Genomic DNA, 24,342 nt, shown 5'->3' with positions numbered 1-24,342 from the left:
CTTTTCTTGTTCTTTTTTTCTCTTCCGCAAGAAAGGCCTGGGAGGCACTCAGAGGGGAGATGTGAGCAGGGTACATGGCGCTATAAGCCAGTGATGGCAGGGACCAGGGGTTAGGGTTAGGGGTCAGAGGGGAGATGTGAGCAGGGTACATGGCGCTATAAGGCAGTGATGGCAGGGACCAGGGGTTAGGGGTCAGAGGGGAGATGTGAGCAGGGTACATGGCGCTATAAGGCAGTGATGGCAGGGACCAGGGGTTAGGGGTCAGAGGGGAGATGCAAACAGAGAGGAAGTGCATTCTTTCCAAGTGGCGTCAGAGTAACACCCCGCCCCCCTTGCAGAGGCCCCTGCACAAATGTTTATTTTAATTGTCCTGTGCTATGTAAAGATAGCTGCTTCACAAATACACACTCCAAAAAAGCCCAGCAGCTCACCCCCGGGGGCCCACACTGCCCTCGCACCCCGGGACGGTGGCCTCTGGCTGAGTGATGACCTGCTTCTAAATTCAGACTGAAACGCAGCTCAGACAAGAGTCAACGGCTGGCCTAAGTCACCCAGATCATCCGCTGGTCCCCACATGTAAAATCATTAAGCCCCTGCTGACACAACCACAGAGGAAACCTGCTATTAGTAGAGTGGGGCAGTGGGATAGCGTGCCACTTGGATCGCAAGCAGCAACTGCCATCATCATTCAGGGTGAGCCAACAGCATGCAGAGAGAATGGCTAAAGCTGTGTTTTCACAGCTCCATGGTGGTCAGCGTTCGAGGTCCTGATCACACGCTCACAGATGACATTTGAAATAAATCAGCCATTACACAAGCAGTCCCTGACATCCACTGCCACCAGTCCAGACACACAGCTCAGCATTCAATGTGAACACAAAGCTCAGAGTGGGGGATGAATGTAGGTCAAAAATTACACTTAGTAAGACTATGAGATAGCATCCTATTTAAGTAAGGCAGATGCTATTCATGTGGCCATTTAATGTTACACCTGATCCAAGTTTATATCCAGCATAAGTGGTCCATCTCAGATGATGACAATGTGTGAAGAACAGATTAATCTACTCACTGAATCATAAGCTCTTTATAAATGAGACGTCTCTGAATGTACGACACAGCTGCGCATCACGCCTGAGGAGGGACTCACCTGAGCTTATCAGCCACAAAGATGACCCTGCGCTCCAGCAGCAGCGAGGCAAAGACACGCACCACCTGTCGCACGCTCAAGCAGCTGAACAGGCTCTCCAGGTCGACATGCTCCAGACGTGAGTCCGTAGGCCTCCGCAGCTCCATTATCTGAAACACCCAGGTCAGAACAAACACATGGAGCTCTCACAGGGCTGATATATACATATAATTTACTGAAGCAACGTCAGTAAACTCTTTTCTTAGCAAATTTAATAGGAGCTTCAGTCAGGATTCGACCCATTAACCCCACTGTGATGTCATCAGCATCAGAGCCAAAGCTTAAGCATTCTCCCCCATTCCTGCTGGAAAATAATTTGAATATATCATCTCTTTTTAAGCCTGTATTACACCAGCACTGTCCATCCATAAACTACGCTGACACCATGCTTACTTCATTTCCTGCTCCAGGCAGGAAGGTCTTCACTTTGATGGTCTTCCCTGGGGCGGGAAAGGGTGACTCCATCAGGCTCCTCATGAAGGGGTACACCAGGGCGGCAGATATCTCTCTGCGCCTCTCCACCTCATCCAGAATCTGCAAATGCAAGGGGAGGCTGTAAAACTCAGGGGAACTCCTCAAACCTGCTCCCACCCTGTCTGCTTCCAAGCCAAACCATAATTCTTACTGTATCAGCAACACACGATAAGCCCCCGATAACACCCCAGTCTGGTAGCACCATCACGCCAGCACCAAGACCAAGTTCAGTTAAAAATACATGCTGATGTCTGGAAACTGGCTCCTTTTTTCTTTCCGAATGTTAACATCTCTCCGAGACTGTCTGATCCTCTTGGAAAATGGCAAAGGAATAGCTCAGGCTTTGCCAGTTCGTCTGTTTCAGGGTCTGTTCTGATCAGAGACTTTCACTGGCTGGGCATTTAACATCAAAGGTCATGTAATATCATCTTTGTTCACCATCCCTTCACTATCACTTTCTCTGAGGAAAGCAGAGTCAACAGCATCACCATCGCAGTTATTTTTAAAAATCTAGCACCGTTAGAGCAAAGTTATCTTGGTGCCAAGCTCCCACAGCTCCGACATTAAATGTCAGATTAAAATGTAACAGGCCAGAGCACAAGCATGTAATGTGATCTCCATTTTCCGTCCTTACCGATCACCCGCACTGCAATAACTCCCCCCTTTTTTCATTTCAGTTACAGCTGCAAAGTTATTGTAGAGAAATGTTTATTTTTTGTGGTAGAAGTTTAAAATGAACATCAACATAGTCATTCGAGGGGGCTCCTGAGTAGCTCAGTCGGTAAACGCACTCATTGCGAGTGTAGACTGAATGCTACGGCCCAGGTTCTAACCTGACTGTGTCACTAGCCGACAGTGACCGGGAGCTCACAGGCAGAACACATTGGCTTCGTTCCGCCGGGGATAGGGGTGGGTAGGTCGGCAGGGGCTACAGTCTCATTAGCAACAGCAACCCCTGCTGGTCGATCAGGTGCCTGTGGTCCATGTGCCAAAGCTGCATATGAAATGTCTTCCTCCGACTCATCTCTGTGCTAGCTTGGCTTGTGGACCGCAGTGTGAAAAGAAGCAGCGGCTGACATCACGTGTCTCGGAGGAGGGCACGTGCTTGTCCACGCTCTCCCGTATTGACAGTGGGGGTTGTGCAATGGGACCGAATGATAACAAATTGGACATTCCAGAATTTGGGGAATTGGCCATTCCAAATTGGGGCGAAAATGGAAAAAGGAAAAAAAAATAAAAACATAGTTATTCCATGCAGCAGTATTTATGGTTAGTGATATTGTCCTAACTTTGAGGCTTTGTTTTAATGCATTCTTAACACACACTTTGCCCACTGTGTAATGTGTTCCTTACAGAGGTGGAAAGATTTCAAAGGCAAACGATAAGGCCTGAAGAACCAAAGGCAGGCAGTTAACACCTAATCCACTCTTTTAGGTTAAGAGGGCTAAAGGAAACCATAAATGAAATAACAACATTAGGAAAGGAGAAAGAGACAAAAAGGTTTATTTTCAGCAAGACAGCTTTGATTGAGACAGTAGGTTAGAAAACCTTCAGAACCCTGGAGGTGTGGCAGTGGGGAGAAATCCCTATTGCTCACCTTGGAGAACAAGTCGAAACAGCCCAGCCGGCTGATGACGCAGTACACCTCAGGTAAACGGGGGCCCTTGCCGCTTGGCTAGGAGGGGAAACAGAAATGCATCAGTGCTGTGGCCAGCCTTCTCTCAGACATATCTGACATGGAGGGCCAACTCCATGACAACACAGATGAAAAGCACCTACCATCATTTCTGAAGCAGGGAAAAAAGTTGTTCTCCTGTTCTGTGTAATTGCCATTTGACACTTTTCATCCATGCATTAATGATGATGGATGCTTTGTAGATAAAGTGATTTATGTGCCAATCATGTCTTCAGACAGAAAAATGGTAGCCTTTAATCTGCAGAGTGGCTTCCCCTTGTACTGTAAAACCAATGCAGGTGTGCCCAGCCCAGAATAAGTGAAATTCAGGAGCCAACCAGTCCCATACATATAAACACACATTCATACATAGTCACTCATAGACAGTAAAAATCCTAGTTCACTGGTACATGTTAGGTATACAACCATATAACTCTGTGCTTTTCTGAGAGCACTGAGTGATTAAAACAAGTATGTGGGATTTAGTTCTAATCACAGAGTTGAATTTTGAGGAATGCTTTGCCCATGCCAGGCCCAGGACGCCCAGCAGGCAGGGGGTGGAGTTAATAGGAGAAATGTACCCCACAGTGCTGAGGCATTGGGGAGAGCCCAATTACCAGCAACTTCAAGGCCTGGCAAATCATCTCATGCCAAAAAAACGCGCTGACTGCTTGCCTCACTCTCTCTTTCTTTCCCACTCCATTTCACACACACACACACACACACACACACACACACACATTGAAGTACTGCCAATCAGATCGGATTTAACATGAAACCTCAAAGCAACTAAATAGGAGGAGAAAGGCAGTAACCTTATCACAGGGTTGTGCTCAACAATGACAAATTCAGGCTTTTCACAATTTCTTTCTTTCTCACCCCTTTCCTGAGAAAATCTCGTTAACTGAAGGCATTATGTTTAACAGCCCTGCCATCTCAGAGGAACACAGGGTAAAATAAGCAAAGTCTGAATGATCATCATTAAAGCAACATTTATTCACTCTTTCTGTAACATCCAGCCAGATATGTGTCATCCCCCTACAATCACAAGCCATAATAACCCACCAGAGAAAAAAAAAATATGTCAACTGTAAAATTAAACTAACACAAACAAAGCTCACAACAGAAAGAGGTGATCTGTGAATGACACACGAGCCACTTACCAGCAGTCTTCTGCAGTACCCGAAGCGTCTGCTACCGTCCTCCCCGGTCAACATGAAGGAGAAGGTCTCACTGCATTCAGACAAACACAGGTTCCATTACTCTCCTATCCCTTAATACATGCTCTTACCATTATTTACATACTTAAAACAGAGTTGCCGTAATGCGCAATATTCTCTGTGGCAAGGAGATGAGACATGATCGGGACAGTTAATTCCACTTCAATTCAAATCTGTTCCTTCAAGTCTGACATATTTTGAGATCTCAGTCCATTCCTAGTGGAGCCCTTGAAGTGTTTTGTAGGGTGAAAAAAGGGGCATTGCAATTGCAGAAATACCAGGCCATTCCTGTTGCATCATGGTGGTACTGTCGTATCCATTCAAAGTACAAGTACAAGTACAAATTCAACTTTATTGCCGCCTCAACCATTCAGTTTTTTTGGAATTTCATTTTGTGTGCTCATTAAAAAGAGGACATACTCATCAAAAGATAAAAAAATGCAGAATAGCATTTACAAATCCATACAGTACAACATAATGGCAATATATCCAATAGTAAAAAACTGAACATACTACATAGATGGAATTGACTGTTTCTGTCTATATGCTGAGAGAACGTTATGTGTGGCTTGGATGCTGATAATGAAGAGAAGAGCTTCGGAGAGGGTCAGGATGAGCAAGGTGGGCCCAGCCAGTACCTGCTGTACTCCGACACTGGGCTCCAGTCCTTGGCATCAGGGAAACAGAACTGGGGGATGGCCTTCAGACGCTGCTCTGCCTCCCTCATTTGCTTAGTGGGTCTCTCCAACTGGAAGGAGCAAGGAGAGGAGGAGGAAGGCCATAGTCAGCGCAGCCTGTTTTTGAAACCCCCATGTAACAAACACACACACACGCCCATTGGTCATCTTTCTGTTACATGCCCAGACCCCTGCCATGTCAGTACTGAAATATGTAGAATGTTCACATAGTTCAAATAACTCCCCAGGGGGCACTGCCTGATGACCCCCGCAGATGTATATAAAAGCAAGAATTCACCTACTCTATCTCAGCATTTGGACCCCTGACATCAGATAGATTAACAGCTACTGAGTAACAACAAATTGTGCTTCCAGGAATAAATACTTATTTCTTCTGAACCTTCAAGAGGATCAGAAAATCCACACATCAAAATTGTTTACATTCAAACTATGACCTTTATTGTTTACATTTAAAAACCCAAAGGTGAATGAACTATATGTAGTTCAATGACACCAGTTTCTAAGAAAACGATGAACTACAGACACAGACCCTATAAAAACCTAAAAGTTGGACAGAAGATAATGACAAAAGAGCCAGTAGTCTTAGAGGACCTTGGTGTTGTTTAATTGGCTATCCATAACATTACAACTAAAAGTTTACCCAGTTATTGAACTGCAATCTGATTAGCACATAGGCTATTCCAGGATTTCACATTCCATATTTACCTTGGGGAACTGGTAGGTGACCTCGGGGGTGTATGAGTTCTTGGTGGGCTTCTTCTTTAGGGACACCACCACAAAGTACTGGAAGAGCTCGCGCTCCTGCCACTCAATCAGCTGCAGCTCCAGGGTTCTGTAGCTGGGGGCGCGACGCAGCATCGACTGCAGCTTCAGCAGGCGTTGTGTGTGGGCTGGAAAAGAGGGACACATTCAGCACAGGCAGGGATCAATTAAAAACACAGCCACAGAGTCAACACAGGGCTCAAGCAAAAAGCACAGAGACACAGTCAACATGGAGCTCAAGCAAAAAGCACAGGGACACAGTCAACACAGGGCTCAAGCGAAAAGCACAGACACATTGCACAGAGATCAAACAAAAAGCATAGAGAAACAGTCAGCACAGAGACACACGTTCAGCATAGGGATCAAACAAAAAGCACAGACACACAGCACAGGGGTCTCACTCAACACAAAGCACACAACTGGGTCATAAGCTCGGCAAAGAGAAGCACTATCAGCACAGAGCACAAAATTGTTTAGAGAATTAATCTGAACTGACAGGGAATGGGGCATATAAACTATTTACAGAAACTCATAGAAAAGCATATAAGTAAGGTAAAATATATTTACTATGATTTGTAGGTCCTGGCACTTTCAAATATGTAATTTATAACCTTTAATATGCAAGCATACTGAATGTCCCACCAGTTGAGATGTGCAGCCAGACGTCGTAGATCCAATCCCATCTCTAATTCATTTTTAATGAAACAAAAGTTTGTGCTGGCACTGCGAGGTCTCTCTGTTTATGGTTGCATTCCAGCGCATGCCTGCAAAGGCATCTGCTCTGGTCAAATGCCTCTTTCCCAACATCAGCCGCACTGAAAGATCACAGAGGCCCATGCGCTTGTTTGTGTTGTGCATAGCTCTGCACTGGACCCAAACACTCTGGCCTGCCAGAGACACAGTGTATGACTGGATGAGGGAGAGAGTGCTGCCCCTGCCCCACCGCCCCAAATCCCCACTACCCCCCTGCCCCAGGGGACCAGTTTCTACAGCGCATGGCGACCTCTCACCTTTGAACCTGTCGTCAGAGTCACTCTCGCTCTCGCTGTTATCATCTGCAAACAGACAGGAGACAGATGGAGGTTTGGTGAAAGCCAGAAGGGCAGGCGTGTGAATGCCATGGCTACATTGTAGGCACAGGTCACCTTTGAAGCACCATGTGAGAGGTAGTGACATAAATATTTACCAACCAAGCCGTGCCAATGTATGAAAAATGGAAAGACTTATTTCTAAGTCACTCTGGTTAAGAGTGTCTGCTAAATGAAGCAATGTAATATAATGAAGTAATGGAAAGACCCCTACCTCTCAAAGAGGCAGTTTCAATATTTGACAAGGAGAGCTTCTTGAGTCTCTTCTTCCCCCTCTTAGTACAGTAGATAGAGTTTATTCTTTGCACCAGCTGGAAACAAAAAGGGGAAAACCACTGTTTATGCTCATTTCCACAGCAGCGGTATGTTAATATGCCACAATAATGAATTAATGTTCCGAGAGGCCTTCTAGCCTACACTGCCAGAGTTTGTTTTCCCTCATACTGTGAATAATTATGTCCAAATCATTTTACATGTGCTGTGTGCTTTGTTCTTGGAGTTTAACACACACATGACACATGCCTTGAAAAGCAGAGCTCCATCTCAGCTGAGCTGTTCAGCATAAACCTGTGCAGACACACTGATGTGCAATGGAGCGCTGCATTCCAGAGGCCTTTCCCCAAAAGTGAATGAGCCATTCCAACTGTGGGAGGGTCCACAGAAATGTGCAGTTGCAAATGACGAGTAGAGGACTGGAATAATGATTAGAGCTCTACTAGACCCCAGGAGCTGTTTCTGCAGGCCTGCTGGCTGCTGTCTCCATGGGAGCACTGGGGCTGAGCCACTGCTGTCATACTGTACTGATGATGCGGCTGGGGGGGGTAACTGACCCAGTGTTAGCCAGTTCCATCAGTGTCAGTGTGTTTGAAGAGAAGACTGTTCCGTTAACTCAGAACTGGGAAAAGAAGGGACTCCACAGAAAGCCAGGGAGGCCCTCATAATCACATCTTCCTGTTTTGTGTTTGAGAATGTTACACAGGTCTCCTTCAGTAAAAGCTTGACTTTTGATCTCAGCCTTTGTTTAGCATGCCATGTCCCCAACATGGTTTGGAAGTGCAACGAGGTACTAACTACTAACTGCTTGCCCCTGGAATATTTACATGGGAAACTGTAATAGTGTCTTGGCATGATAATATTGTTGAGTAACAACAGTGGATAACATCCAAAACATTTCCACACAACGCTATAATTCTCACTTGTGGCCCTTTCCCCATTTGACTGTGCATATTCTGTTCATACTGTACACAGTGGGTGTCAAGTTAAACTAAAGTGCTCTGTGCTGCACTTCGCTGTGCAGTGGTGTGTTGGTCTGCACTGTGCTGTACTGTACGCTATATTGTACTCAGCTATTTTGCCATGCTGTGTTGTAGGGTATATCTAAATTGTTTTCTATTACTTTTTGTGCGTTTCTCCTTTATAATACCCTGCCCTTTTTCCCCAATATATTTTTCCCCACCACAAATCCCCATAGTGAGGTGGAAGCTGAGCAACTTGCAGACACCTAGCAAATCTCAGGGGTGCCTAAGAGTGAGACAAGAAAACCCTAGCTGACCTACTCACCCCTGACCCCAGTGGAACAAAGCCAAGTTGTTCTGCTGTTGTGGTCTCTATGTCATTGTTAGGCAGTACCCTACATTGTTACTCTGTTGTATTCTCCACTGTACTCTCTATTTTGTTGTGCCAGGTGGCAATATTTTGTACCTTGGGGACCCTCCTGTGGCGGCAGGAGGTCAGGGTATCGCTGGTACTGCTCAGGCTGTCATTCAGCAAGGAGGGCGAGACACTGAGCTGTGGCAAGAGCAGCATGTCATCATGGCTGTGGCGCTTGGTCAGACGTGATGCCCGGTGGCCCTTCCTGTCAGCAGGGCCTGGGAGGCGTAGGGACTGGCTGCTGGGCTTGGAGGGCAGCTAGGAGAAGCAAATGCGACACAGCTTTGGGCCTCAGCAGATGCATGCCTCCTCTCTGACATCACAGGCACACTTTCCATTCGTTTGAACCCTGCTCCGCATCGGCAGCCAATCAATCAAATGTCCTCTTTAAAGCCTCAACAAAATTCCGTATCACGTTTCCTGAAATGAGCTGCAGCCACATTAAATATTACTGCCATGGTGGCCAGTTTGAATGTTAATTTCCAGCCAGGAACATTTAGCTGGCGGATCACACCATTTCAGTACATCAGAAGACTTCCTTTTCAAGATTTGTTTCGGAGCAAAGTTCTTCCCTTTTTCTGCGAAACAAATCACCCTTCGGGTCTCAGCCTCCCAGACATTAACTGTTTGCCAAGCACTACTCTAGAGGTTAAGAGTCAGGAGGGGGTTCATTTTACCAAGACAAAATATGTGGCTGTTCCATTAGCGCTGATGAATTACCTGGGGAGGTGTAGTGAACTTCCTGTCCTGGTGGGTCCACATCCTGTTAAGCGAGTCCTGGGAGCTCTCGGGTAATAACAGCCGAGACTTACGCCCAACACCCCGCCCCTTCAGGTCCACATCTTCATATGGGTTCTCTTTGAGAGACTCTGCATAGAGGGTTGGGGGGGGGAGCTTCAAATTAAACCAAACACCAGCTGTAGGAGAGCTGAGTTCAATGGCAGAAAGCATGATAGTGCGTTTGAGTGTGTGTGAGAGCCAGAGCCAGAGCCAGAGAGAAAAGGGGGCAGAGGAGGCACCCTGGTGTGGAAGAGTCTCAGTTTACAGAAGGTGAGTCATGCGGGGAGGTTTTGGAGCAGACTCTTGGCTGCCTTGTATCCTCAGATGTATTGTCTCTGAAAACAGTTACTGCTGGGTAAGGCCCCTGCAAGTCGTGCTGCTCTTTCCAGGATGCTGGGCTGACAGTGAGTCACGGCGAGAGCATGCAGACGGTCTGTGGCGGGGGGCCGTCTGCCCAACAAACACGTGACCTCATCAGGACCACGCAGCAACACCACAGCGATATGACGACCCTGCTAGGCTGCAACTGGGGGACTGTGCATTCGTTCTGTGTCAGTTACAGTAGGGGATTTACTGCTGCATCATCACGTCCTTACTTAAACTCAGTACCTTCTCACCCACTGCTTTTAACAAGACATTAGATAACTGTGAACCGCACGTCTGGGATAAAGTTGAGCATGTATGCTCTGGTATCCAATGATTGTGTGTCTAATGACAGCAGAGGGGAATCTCAGCCACGGCCTACACTGGTTCACTCAGAAAATAAGGAGCATGGGTAAACATTAGCCCATAATAATGTCAACTAAAACACAGACTGTATTTTTAATACATTTTAGCAGTGCAAGGTTTACAAAAAAGGGACTGCAAAGGGAGGGACAGAGAGTGAATGCAATTAAGCAACCTCTAATGCAATTACTAGAAGAAAATATCTGACAGAATTTTTTTCAAAGTTCAGAGTGCTATAGCAGAGTGTATCTGTATTTTTAAAAATACATACATATTCATGGAATACATACAATGTTGCTTCCACCAAATATTTGTCGGGTAATACACTGGAGATTTGAATGGTCTTATTACATCATTTTCATGGGGTTTGTTCGTCTTTGACTGTTGTTTGTCTTGTCATACATTTGTTATAAACAGTCATGCTGTACTGGTGTCTGTATTTACTGTATCCTAACAAAGGAGCCAATGGAATTCAGAGTAATTTACTGTCAAAATTTTGGAACCCCAAAGATTCTTCTATTGTTTTCTCCTCATCTGGTGGTCAGTGATTGTGAAGCACACATGGCCCTAAAAAACAGAGGCAATTGGGCTGCTGAGCAAGTATGCCATAAAATGCCCTTGAAGTCTCTTTGATTCCAATTAGAGCTGACCGCAGCTTTAATTACATCATGCTGAAACCTCTCTTCAACAATGCATTGTTTATTGTGCTAGAGAATACACACTGCTATTATCACATAATTGTGACAAGCAAAAAAATGTGTGGATATACAACAAACAGCAAATGCTTCATTTATGTTTAATTACCATTCATCATCCTCCTGCACCATATCCACAAAGCAATTTGAATGAGTCATAGCTCAGCTATGCAAATCAATGCAGCCTGCAGGAGGAATGCCTGCCTGCCATTGAATCTGCAATCTCACTATGTCATCACAAAGCAAAACATGAGCAAATTTAACCATGGAGGGAGATAATAACCTCACAAAGCCTTTGCACATCCCTCATATCCTCTCAACAACCAGATAATGGATCCCAACCAGAAAATAGCCAAGAGCTTTTGTTCCACTTTTCTTTGTCCATAATTGAAAGAGTGCGAGTAGTCACACTACATGACTGAAGACTGAATGGGATTCCAGCCCTTTAACACTGACTAAAACAGCAACAAGGCACAACTGACCCTTGCTTTCCCTGTGGTAAGCCTTGCAATAAAGCTGCGTAATGGTAGCGTGCGGCAGATATGATACACAGCTCCAGCCGGTGGTGTTGTGGGGAGCACTTATCATTGGCTCGGATTTCAAAAAATCTGAACCATCACAAGAGTGGGTACACCTCAACAGTGTCCTCAGTGGAGGAGGCCCCCCACCTCCCTGACACTGCCTTTGTGTTTACATGGACAGCACAGAGAAACATGTGCCCACATAACCAATCCCAGCACCATTCTTCACTCATTCACATGTAACAAAACAGGCCTGTTAAAAAAACTGAAATACCTGAACAGGTCTGACATATTGCATGGCCTTGAGTGCCACACACAGGTGTGTGTTTACAAAGAAGAGGCTTGTGATGAAGTCCAGGGAAATATATAACACAGACATGGCCTACACAAACACTGCCTGGCATCACAAGGAAAATAAACATGGGAGAGGTTTGTGACAGAACCATGCTGATGCTGCCTAACAGCAGTGCCCCGCATGCTGGATAGTTTTCATGGGGTGTCTAAAATTAGCAGCCTTTCAGTGCTTTATCTGCCCAAGCAATCTCCATTTGGCTTGTGATCCTTCCAGTGCCTTCAAAAAGGGCACCTTTATCACAGGCAGTAAACTGCAACCCCAAGAGCGTATATGGGTCAATCCAGTGGTAGAATCTTGACATCTCGTTATTCAATGAAGAATCAGCCTCCAGAGTCACAAGACAGTGAAGATCTCTTGGTTGTGATCAAAGGGCCATGTTCCACAGCTGCCATGGTATGTTACCACTGCTGGCATGCATTGATTATTCCATAAGCACTTCATAACACCACTCACTACCCTCCACATTCATTTTTGCCAAATGACTTGGTGGTCTTACGAAGCATGCATCATCACATAAGTGGCATAGCAACACCCTGCAGGCAGGTCATAAGCCTTTATAAACCTGATATTATCCTTATATTAAAAGGCCTGTGATAACCATTCATAAAATCTTATGTGGAACTGAAAATGGAACGCATCCCAAATCCTGCTTCTTTGAACTATAATCTGCTTGTGCATTTCATAAAATTTTTTGGAGAGCTCTGACTGGGCCTAGTGTGTTTGGGGCTATAAGATGACACAGGAGAGAAATGCTGGAATAAGACATAGCTTATCTCACCCTGCTGTGGCTGGTTTTAAAAGGGAACGGCTGACCTGTAAACCTCTGCGCCGTCTTTCAGGAAACCAGCACTGCATGCTTTTATCTGGGCCAGCTTTCCCAAACTGGAGCAGAGTCGCTGGAGACCGCACACAGGACACAGAGGTGATATATTTCCCAGGCCTCAACTGTACTCCCCATCACGGCTGAATCACACTAGGCATGCAAATGCTACAAGGGAAACCAAATGCGTGGCTCAAAATGACCAGGGTGCATATTGCATATGGTCTTATGTGATTGGTCTGTAAAAATGTCGGTTAACATGGTCTCTTAACAATAGTTTGACAGCTGCTATTTACTAACTTACCTCAGTAAAAATGTATTCTATTTTATAAATCTCCCTCTTCATTTGAGACATAGCCTAGACCAGTGCCGGTAACACTAACAATGACAGCAAAAGCATGTCAAGACTGGATGAACATGAGTGACACAACTAACCTCACAGACTGAACCAGATTGAATCAACTGTTACATTTCATTAATGATGCAGACACTAGGTAATGTGCTCATGGGGTTCATAAGGTTCACAGTGTTCACATGTCTAGTGTGAATCAGCTGTAATTTCCTCACCACTGATGTCTAGCTAGAGGTGCTGTGGAGTCAACAGGGGCTTTGTTAGGATGCATATATGGAAGTCATTCAAGCTCCCTGTGATGCGCTTTATGATGCTGCCTGGAACCCATGGCCAGAGCCAGAGGCACAAGAGATGAGCCTACAGAGCAGATACTCAGCAACAACTGTAAGAGCTACAGATCCCCTCTCACCTTTTATATCAATTTGGTCGTAAAGATGGGAACACCCCCGGCACGGAGGCAAGGTCTCAACAAACCGGCACTCTTCCATCTCTGTAAAACCCTGCATTTTGGGGGCACCTCTTTTACTGTGCTTCACCTCCAGGCCTTATCAGCAGGAATGAAATCTGTGCCTAGCCTTGGGGAGGGATGCTACACACACACCATGAAGTCAGGGTGTTTGGCGGTATTGGCTTTTCACACTGGCTTTTGGTCATTTCCTGGCGGAAAGGAATCTGCCTCATAAAATCAAACTGGCCCACTGCACCAGCCTCAACAGACAGAAACTTGAACTCCTCTGTGCACAGAGCAGTGGTTTTAGTGTCACTAAAAGCAGCAGGACCCAAAAAAGCCTAAGCCGGAGGTCAGATATTTCCCAAAGCCTCACTCCTGGATTTCCAAAGCAGAGTGCTTCCAGTGGAAGAGAAGCTGTAGTTGATTTATTTGGGAGTTCAAAGTGTAAGAGCACTTTCATCTTTTAGGAGTCGAGAGTCACAAATAGGTGGCCTGCTCAATATCCTATTCCTTCCGACTGAGTCATCATAAATCTTGGCCGCAGCATTACCCTGTTTTGTTTAATCTGTGTGATGCAGCACTACACAGCTTCAGGATTTCACATTGATCAATTGCAGACTGCCATAAAACAAAAAGCTGTGTGAATGCCAACCATGCCAACATCAATATTAGCAACATCCTCTACATAAAAATCTCATGTCATTAGCATGATATAAAGGCTGTTGTACAATTATTTCATTTTTACCTCGGTAAATAAAAAATAAGAGGTCATGTTTAATAGATCACTTTCTATGTGATGCAGGGGTATTTCAGAGAAGTCCCAAGGAAATATAACTCATTATATCCAGTGAAATATTGCTTCATATCTCAGCATTATTCAGGTCAGCTTATTTGGGCTCTTCACATGGAGGTTGCTATATAAATCAAAAATTTGACTGTCAACTTCATTCTAACCAGAGGAAGAGAGATCTACTCTGCTCATGTGTCACTGTAGACAAAATGCTGTAAGCGTTGATGCAAATTCCAAAGCATAAAGGTGTGTTATTTTCCTTGGCAAGAATGTGTGTGAACGTTAGGCTGTGACCCACATTTCAAGCCTTCCCTAATACCTACCCGCTGTTTAAAAGTATCTTAGAATTTACTTCCTTATCCAGGGTGACTGATACTGTTTGAATTTAAGATACTGTACTGCTGCAGCAGTACTCTCGTTACTCAAGTCCTACAGAGACACTAAAGAGATATCTCCACCATACAGCACTCCAAGCTCACCTACGATGTCCTCATACGCGTTCTCCTCTAAAGTGCTTTTGGAGCCGGGGTGGCTGCGGGTGTCTGTGGAGGCAGAGCCATTTGCTGTGGGTGTGGAGGGGTTGGAAGAGGACAGGCTGGCAGCATCCTCCGATTCACCCGATTCCCTGGGGGAAAGTCGTCACAACCGAGTAGAGATAGATAGAGAGAAAGAGAGAGAGAAAGGAGTGAGGGGATAGTGTAACAGTCAAGCAGCACCTATGGAGGCCGTGGAGGAGAACGGTCCAGATGGCCAGACTCACTCCTGTTATCCTCTGCTGGCTGATTACAATCAAGAGAGACCACCTCTGCAGATCAAAGCCAGACTTCTTGAGCCCCTGATATTCCTCATCTCAACAGGCTTCATTGGGGCCGCCAATTAAACCCAGGGCTGTTTAAAGGAACATCAGTCCAGTGACAGGCGCTGCAGTGCCTGTTCCAACATGAGACCAATTTCCTGCTTGTTTATGCTACATAAAAACATCCAAAATCATTTTCTTATGTATGCTGGGAAGCGGCACGTATCTGTACACTGAAAAAGGAGAAGTCATTCCCCCTCTCCCGCCTGAATCAGTGCTGAGATCAGGACTGGTTAGCTGAGGGCTTGTGGTTGCTGAACACAGAGTTGATTTCGGCCTCGCATCTACAGCCAAACCTCATCTTCATTGATGCTGGATGTGCATCTGTCGCGGCAATTAGACCACTGCCTCCCAGTCAGAGACATTAAAAGATTCTCTCCATGTGCGTCATGGATGTCAGGCAAGCTTGTACCTTCAATTGCAGCGCTGAACCATTTCTGGTCTGTGGACACTTGAGAGGGGGTAATAACAAAAGCCACAGAAATACGTAAGTGACCAAGGAAACCATAAAAACCCACAGTAATGGCTTGAAAGCCTTGAAACATAGGGACAAGGAGTAAAGAAACACCACTGGGCTTATCAGAACTCCCATCACCATTTCTCTGTCTAAGATGAAGAGAATCAAACCAAATTTTTGTTTCAAGTTTTAGTTCCAGAAGCTTAGAAAAGTATAGCCCTTTAATGTAGGGTTTTCCAGGGTCACGTGGAACTTATTGAAAAGATTAAGTGAAATCTTGGATCATGAGTATACAGTCTTTTACAGCCTTGGACAGGAAGAGAGGGCTCATGCTGAGTGAATGGGTATGTTTTACATTAAATGTAACTTTTCACTTTTTCAAATTTTCACTTTTTAAATAGTCCTACAACTGACTGTTGTCCTATTCTTGTTCCTTTCTACCAGACTATACTATTTCAAAATAAAGAGGTTCAGATCAATAAATGTACATATGAAAGGTTTAATGGATATTAACAGGCAGATTGTTTTTGGTTATGAATGTTCTCCTTAGAATGAACATTCCTTAAGAATATCACAGAAATCTCACTCCCACTATGAAGACCTTGGACTAAAGCCCCAGTGAAAGTTAAAACATAACTGAACTCATAGTAAGTGATCATATTCTGGTTTCCACTCCATCTTTTGTAAATAATGAAATTTGAATATATATGATAAGGAGAGTCAAACATTATGTCAAACAATTATACATTTCATCAGAGGCCAAAAACATCAGTATTTAATATGAGAATAAATGACTAAAACCTTGAGCAAATGAACAGCAGACTGTGTTGATTATCAGCTTATCCAATATACCAAACAGAGGCAGACAAAGTGGGACCAACCCAGTTCATGGCAGTCAGTGAGGTAAGGCAGGCAGTTCACACTTTTCCGTATGCTAGGGTAAAACCATCCTCAGAGAAAAGCCTGTAATTCACACACTAGAACAACATCAACAAAGAAAATGCTTGACCTGTGACATTTGCCCCTTGCTACATTCTCAGGATGCGTTTGATATGCCTCAAAGTCCAAGGAAAATAAATTATCTGCCTGCTTTGGGAAATCTCATAAGGGAGCTAAACAAATTCACAACGCTCTCATTTCTTTAGTGCAGATAAATACACACTGTTTTGTCTTGCAGCTACATAAATCTGAATCCCATTTCGCTGCATGGTGTTATTCCAGCACAGCCAGTTCTGCAGGGTGGGCTCAGAGGATGTGATCCAAACTTAATTCAATCTGAGAACTTGTAAACCACTATGGAAAACGGCATCAGCCCAAGGTCCCTTGGGCTGATGCCATTGGACAGACACATTATGCATCTGTGTATCTGCTGTTAATGGGGGATCATTTTTTAGGTTATCCATTCTCCACCTTTTTTCTGGTCTTAGGTTTAGTGATGGACATGTGAGGAGTCATTACTCAAAGAGGGATTGGAGTCTGTGCTGCCAGTCACTGACTCATATAAACCAGTCAAAGTACGTTGCTGTCCATTGCAAAACAATGATTAGTTGAAAGCATCAAGTCAGCAATAACACAATGCATTGTTCTATCACTATAGTCCCTCCCTGCAGAGTCATCATACTATAGATGATTTAAGAGACCAGAATCCACTCTCTTACCTGTCCTTCTTGTGGAAGCTTCCCTCTTTGCTATGTCCTCGTGTCATGGGGGGTGCTGGTGTGGAGGGCAGAGGGGGAGGAGACTCAGAGTTGCTGCCAAGAGGTAGACCGTTGCTTGGTGACTTGTCATTGTGGTTCCGGTTGGCCTCATATTCAAAGGTTCTTTTGGGTTTGGGCACAGGGTTGACAGGCGTGTTTCCCCCCACCGCTGTGGGGGAAGACAGCTCGGGGCTCCCAGAGCGAGCTGAGCTCACGCTGAACCTCTGCTTGACTTTGGAGACCTTTTCCGTGCTTGGAGGGACATCTGGCTCTGTGACAATCGAGCTGATGCTGCTCCGCTTGCTTGTGCAGGCGCTGTCCGAGTCCCCAAGCCGGCCTATTGTGAAGGATCTCTGGGGCCCTTTATCAGGCGCATAGCAGCTGCTGGGGTACTGAGGAACAGCCCGTGAAGGGCTTTCCTTCAGTGCCTGCTCAATCTTTTGTATCCGGTTGAGGACAGCGGAGGTCTCCTTTCTTGAGGAGAGGGAGCGCAAGAAGAGGTCAGTGGTCTCAGCCTTGCCAGGTCTCTTTTCAAGGCGGCCAGAGGGGTCCCGGTTGAGGGCTGCTGCCACCTCTTCTTCCTCTGTCTCCGGGTAGGAGCACTCAGAGAAGGCCGTACTCATCCTCCGCGTGGCCTTGAAGTCGAAGGCCTTGTCACTGCAGGGCGAGGACAGGAGGCTGGGGCAGCCCTCGCTGCCACCCACACGCTCGCCCAGTGGCCTCTTGTCCAGGCACAGGCTCATCCTAGGCAGCTGCACCCGACGGCACTCCCATTCCGAGATCCTTTTGCGGATACCGGTGGATGGTGGGCAGGTGCCAGGGCGGCTGAGGGACAGACTACGCTGGTGCTGGGCAGTATTAGAGGAGGGGCCCAAGGAAAGCGTGCTCCAGCCAAATGGGCCGGGACTTAGTCCATCTCCAGCTGGGCCTCCCTCCTGTCGGTTCTCCTTCTGCTCCTGGTCACCCCCACCACTGGCAGGCTTATAGATGGAGAGCTTGTTGTCCAGGCAACTGATGCTCCTGGCCTTGATGAGCCGGCTCTGGGCTTGGAAGTCAGTGGTGCACGAAGAGCTACTGCGGAGGGTGGCACTCTTATTGCCGCAGTTCCTGGGACTCAGAAGTCTGCCTTCGCCCACTCTGGCGTACCCGCTCAGCCAGCCGGAATCTTCACTGTCGCTCAGAGGGTGTGTTGGCACTCTCACCGTGTTGAGAATAGGGGGCGGAGATGCTGACTGGCACCTGGGGAGAAAAAAGCAGAGAAAGCAATCAGAAAACCCAACTTAACCTCGGCTTCTGCGACTCTTGTTGTGCTCATTCCTGAAAAAGAAAAGAAAAAAATCTCTCGGCCCATTAAACAGCTTGAAAAGGAATCAAATTTCGAGTACAGCTGAGAATACCTACTATTTTCTGACTGCTCATTGAAAGAAACTAGGCGTGGAATCCAGGTAGTTACCTCAGGTGTGTACTGACTGCCAGTGGATTAATCATTGCACAAGTTTACAGGATATGAAGAAAATACACACCCTTTAGTTGGTGGAGGAGCAGGAAAAAGCCTTAATAACAGATTTCTTCTCAGATAATAACCAAGATGAATGTGTTGACCACCAATGCAAAACAATCAGTGGAAAGTCCCAAGCTAATTTGACATAACTTTGGCTAAATCCAAATTCTACTAATCCAAAGCAAATACAAATCTTGTATTTGGAGAAAATGCCTGTGTGGATTTTTCCACATCATTAAAAATGATTCAGGTGGAACGAATGCGGACCCCCCGCACGTAACCACAATAGCTGAGTGGACAGAGGAATGAAACAGCCCTACCTTCCACTTCACGGTTAAACTGACAGCGGTTCTCAAGCTCACATTCCTCTCAGGCACGGATCAGCAAGCCTTTCCGCACCACACTCTCTCGCGCTTGCAGCCATGTGGCGTGTATGACAACTTCTCCAAGCCCAAAGAAGGGGCCCTTTCTTTATGACCACTGCCCCATCACTACCTCCACACTCTCCTCCCTCTCTGCTGGGCTGCAGGATTAAAAAACACCCTGCTGACCTCATTCCAGACTTTACAGAATGAGACAAAAAAAGATTTTCTCTCACCAGTTTGGGAATCTCCACTCTTCTTCCACTGGCTTTCCAGAAAGTGCAGTTCAGCGTGGCCCCTGCTTACGAAACTGAAGCCGAGAGATCTGATGTCACGGAGGTGGTTGGAATAATAAGAGCCAGCTGGGAGGAGGCCAGCACAATGATCCAGGGTGCAGGTTTGGACAGATCGCACCACACCTCTCTGACACCATTGACGGTCTGCGCAGGAGGAGGATGTGTGTGTGTGTGTCTGTGTGTGTGTGTGCGCAGGGGTTGGGTTTGTACCTGGGAGAACCTACAGGCTCTACAAAGCAAGAGGCTGCACCCTGGGAAGAAATCTGCATTAACATCCCCATTCCAAAACAGCAATACATCTCCTGCTCTCACAGAATCTGGCACTTCCAGAGAGCACACCATTAACCCAGAGTGTCTGATTATAATTGCACGCCTGAGAGCCAAAGCACAGTTGGAATCAGCTGCTGTAGAACTACCATGGGTCCTGAAACAGCACAGATGGCCGCTGACACAGAGCAGGCAGCTACTGATAAAACACGGGTGACTACAAGGAGACCAAGGAGAAATATGTCCCACTGCCATCAGCTGAGGGAAGGGAGAGACCTCTGCCTCACAATCATGACCTGGAAAACTGTGCTGTTATCATGGAGCTCAAGAGGACATGAATCAATTTTTCAGAACAGACTCTTGGAACTTGGAAGTCCTGAATTAAGAAAACAGGGCATGTGACCAAGCCTTACGCTCATTTCAAGTAAAGCAACGAGCTTTGCCAGCTCATTTACTGCTTAATGGTTGAAGAAAGCCATTTTGGTGTGATTAAAGAAAAGACTGACTTTATAACTGTGATTATGAAAGAAGCAGCTAGCAAGTAGGGCTATGTATCATTAACTGAGGTAAATCTATTTCAATGTTATTAATCGGCTATTGAGGAAATACACACCATCATAAATCATCACTCATTGGGGAGCTCTTGCTGTCTTGCAATCAATATGAAAACAGGCAAAAAGACATGACAGGCAAAGTTTCAACTTCTTTAATAATGTAGCCTTTGAAGGACCCCTTCTGCCTTTACTGGCAGACCCATACCTGTTGATTCTTGTTCAATGGAATTGGACAAACACATTCAACAATCATGATTTCCATAAGCTGTTTAGCAGCCCATGGTGAGGCAAATGCAGTCATTGAACTTTTTTAAACTTTTTAAACTTCTCATGTTTCCAAAAAGGAATCAAAGGCATAGACAAATGACAAAAAAATCCCAAATGACATTCTTTCACTTTCATATACCATGATCACCTCTTGGGAGTCTGAGATACCTTATTCATCCTCCAGGCTCGCTGTCATTGTCTTTAACAACAACCTACATCCTGCTTGAAGGAAATCCAAAACTCAACCTACATCATCTTCTATAGCTTAATAAAAGGCCTGGTGCCAAAAAGCTGCGATTCCATGTTGTTAAGTTCGATTACATGACATCTAAATGAACATTACATTACATCTAAATGAAAACACATGCGATGTGGCTTGATCTACATTTAAAGAAAAGCCAAAGAGGATATGACCACTTTAATGCAGGAGAAAAAAAAGCAAATATCTGTTCATGAGTTGAGCTCTCCTCCCTCCACCAAGTCAGAACTGAGTTCACAGCAACAACTGGCCAGTTTATTACAAATTAAAATTTGTCTTTAAATATACCTGTGGTTCTTCTATAAACAATTAAGGCCCAGAGACAATATTTGGGACATATAAGTGTGCCACATAAGGGCCATTTACTTGACAAAAAACTTTCCCTAGGGGCTCATTTTCACTCATTATTGACTATTCTGGAAAACTTGAAACTATCTTCAAGCTCAAATTACACATATGTGGTAAATCATCACTACAGTTGGAATTATCTGTAAAGTGGCATTATATTCTTCAGAACACCCTGGGGTAGCTATTAATCTTACTTCTATAAATCACTACATAGCTACTCCATAGGGATTGCAGACACTTGGGTAAAGCTCTGTTACTGACTCATCATTATCAACATGATCAATAAGACTTTCAGCAGGTTCAGAAATCCAAATTCCAAACTACATCTATGAATAATTCCTCAGAGTTATATGTCTTAATATTGTTGAAAGGCTTATACTTGTATGCAATGCACAAAATTAAATAATTATGGTTCTCAGCATTAATTACATTGATTAATGTATCAGAGCTGGCCAACAACAGCAAGCTAGCATGCTCCCAGTATCCAGGTACTATCAGTCGATACATACCAAAGAGATATAAAAAAAAAATTCCACAGGGTTCCTGGGTGGTTCAGTTAGCTAAAGGGCTCATTCCAAGACTGAGCACTACAGCCTGGGTTCATGCCTAGGTTTTATAGCCACAGTTCTGTGTCATCAGCCAACATCAGATGACCCGGAACCCAAAGAGATGCAATAATTTTCTTGGGTGTATGTCACCAGGGTTCCCTCATCTCTCTGCTGTGGTGCATTGTGGGATTTTCAGTGTGAAAACTAGCTGTTGGCTGTATCTGAGTGTATCAGAGGGTTGCACTCTCCTCATTTCAGTGCTCCTGCATGAGCATAAAGAGTGTGTGCTGTGGGACTTTCAGGGTGAAAAACAGCCATTCGCTGCATCCAAGTTTAGATAAGGACTCACTTTTGAGGGTATGTGAAGAGACAAGTGTAGTGTAAAATACCCAGTTCTGAATTAGGGAAAAATGGGGCAAAGGCATAAAGGAAAGAATATAAAATGTTTTATATTTCTGAGTGGTCAGGGTGTCCTGTGCTTCAGCCAGGCTCTGTGCTTGCAGTCCAGTCCCTAAATGGACTCATTCATCTCAGACAAACACAGTAACTCTGTATGTACCTTCATAAGTAGGTAAGGATGGGTTTATAACAACAAACCTAGTCCCTAGAGCCAGGGAGTGCAGGATGCCTCAGTCACACATGGAGCACACCAGGGGGCAAATCACAGATCAGGCTTTTCCAGGGGATCGTGGGCATGTCAGGCCCACGCCATTTCCTGTTCGTAGACTGCCCTAACCAACCGGGGGGAAGAGGTTCCAGTTCCAGTTGGCCAGATGAAAAGATAGATGTCCCAGAAAAGGGCCAATTAACAGTCCTGTGGGCCTGCTGTCTCAACACAGGGTGGACCCCCTCTCCCTTGGGCACTGTGCATAGAGCCAGGAACTCTCGATCTCTCCCTCTTTCTCTGTCTTGCTTCCCATTTTCTTTTCTCTTTCCTCTTTTCTTTTACAGAGATATATCCTGCTTTACAGTCTATTAAAAGAGACTTCTTTATACAGACAAGCTTAACTATTAAAAGAATCTAGCAAACACCTCACAAAATCCCTCCCCACCCCTCTGAACTCTCTGACCTTTGAAATGTTTCTCTCAGCAGTGCTGCATGCCAGATAGCCTGTGTGATTTACCAACAATGCCCTTCTTTCTCCGTCCGGGAGATGTTTGGTTTTAACTATGTAACTGTCATTTCTCCGTCACTACATAAATCTGTTTGCTTTTTTCATCTTTCTGACATCACAGAAATGTCCATTCCATGTCTCTCCACAATCGATGGCAACATTGCCTCACCATACACAGCATGTTCCCTCGGCTGCTGCTGACTGTTGCTGAGTCCAGTTGTGCAAACAACTCAACTCAATTTGTATGTCCTTGGTCGATGGATGGATTTCATGGGACAGGGGTGTACATTTCAAGGGTGTTCACATAGTACCCAAGGGATGATCATCACCAGATTTCATCCCTGCCAGACTGTACAACTGTCTCTATAGACAAATAGCTTGGAGTTTCAGCATAACTTGTGAATGACATGTGAATAAGTTCTGGCCATCAGAGTGCTCTTAAATTTGGAGCCCTTTACTTTTTTCTGTCAGATCATTTTAAATCAAAAGAGATGCTGTGTGCGGGGTTATATTTCCTGAAATAAACAGCCAACATGCATTTGATAAAAAATAGCTTTTTTCAGTGATTAATAAGGAGCAGTTTTTTTGTGCTGTGTTCTCCAGTGCTGCGACTTGATATTTCAGGTTTGGTAATACTCGTACCTCAACAATGAGCTTGTTACGAGTTTTATTCTAGCACACATGCAGACACGCATGCTGCATATGCATACCCTGGTGTGGTGAAGGGAATGACAAATTACATTTGGAAAGAAAAGCCCCATAAGAGTCTACTTTCAAAGCCTTCATCACATGCCTGTGTTTAGTTCTTTCCTGCATAGGGCAAGTGACGGCTCACCACACCATTACTAAAACATGTCTCTGTTCAGTGGAAGAAGAGTTTATGTTTGAATGGGGCCCTTCTCTGGAATGAAAAAGACAATTTACAAAAGAATGCAGATCCCACCCTCACTCTATACTTAGCTTCATACAGGACGGCAGCAACGTAAAAGCACATTAAATATTATGCATTGTATAGTACCATGTGCATGATTTCTATTTGCCAATTCCACAAGTGCATGGTTTGACCTTGTCCGTGAAAATGCTCAACAATGCAGGGGGCCAAAACTAATTACAGGGCAAAATAAATTTATGTTTCATGGCTTCAGTGATTAGGTAATTCCATGGACTGCACAGAGACAAAACCACAACTGAACTGTACATCACAAACTGCAGCTATGTGCTAGACTGCCAGACCCATGCAGCCTGCATCCCAGGAAGCATTTTGTCATTTAACAGGCACTTTTATCCAGAGCATCTGGCAAGCTAAGAGTACAAAGTGCATCAAATAAAGTCACAGCAACAGCATTACTTACAGAACACTTTCAAACAACCACAGACACATTCCTCTGGTTAACGTTAACTTTACCAGTTTTGTGTCATCAGCGCACAACATCAACACCAGCCCACAAGAGCAGATTTTAGCACCTACACAGCAAAGAATTTTAGAAGTTTAATAGATCTTGCAGCAATAGTCATCCATGTCACAAGGCCTTTCCTGCTCCCTCCCCCAACGCACCCACACCACGAGCTGTC

At 45.1% G+C, this 24,342-nt stretch overlaps 1 protein-coding gene across 3 annotated transcripts in view; it reads right to left on the bottom strand.

The window, feature by feature from the left end:
• LOC118781771 (DENN domain-containing protein 2B-like) overlaps positions 1 to 24,342 on the bottom strand; it is a 57,514-nt gene that overhangs the window by 11,809 nt on the left and 21,363 nt on the right. For all 3 annotated transcript variants that reach the window (XM_036534822.1, XM_036534820.1, XM_036534821.1), the window contains 12 exons: positions 17,215 to 18,492; positions 14,723 to 14,868; positions 9,474 to 9,622; positions 8,805 to 9,011; positions 7,318 to 7,414; positions 7,026 to 7,070; positions 5,959 to 6,143; positions 5,194 to 5,303; positions 4,499 to 4,568; positions 3,258 to 3,335; positions 1,580 to 1,720; positions 1,148 to 1,296 (listed from right to left, as the gene is read on the bottom strand). In XM_036534822.1, coding sequence (XP_036390715.1) covers positions 1,148 to 1,296; positions 1,580 to 1,720; positions 3,258 to 3,335; positions 4,499 to 4,568; positions 5,194 to 5,303; positions 5,959 to 6,143; positions 7,026 to 7,070; positions 7,318 to 7,414; positions 8,805 to 9,011; positions 9,474 to 9,622; positions 14,723 to 14,868; positions 17,215 to 18,492 — 2,655 coding nt within the window. The remainder of the gene's footprint in view (positions 1 to 1,147; positions 1,297 to 1,579; positions 1,721 to 3,257; positions 3,336 to 4,498; positions 4,569 to 5,193; positions 5,304 to 5,958; positions 6,144 to 7,025; positions 7,071 to 7,317; positions 7,415 to 8,804; positions 9,012 to 9,473; positions 9,623 to 14,722; positions 14,869 to 17,214; positions 18,493 to 24,342) is intronic.

The sequence above is a fragment of the Megalops cyprinoides genome, chromosome 8, assembly GCF_013368585.1.
Source record: "Megalops cyprinoides isolate fMegCyp1 chromosome 8, fMegCyp1.pri, whole genome shotgun sequence".
Taxonomy (NCBI): domain Eukaryota; kingdom Metazoa; phylum Chordata; class Actinopteri; order Elopiformes; family Megalopidae; genus Megalops; species Megalops cyprinoides.
Note: the sequence above shows the minus strand (reverse complement) of the source record. Positions and strands in the feature narration are given on the sequence as shown.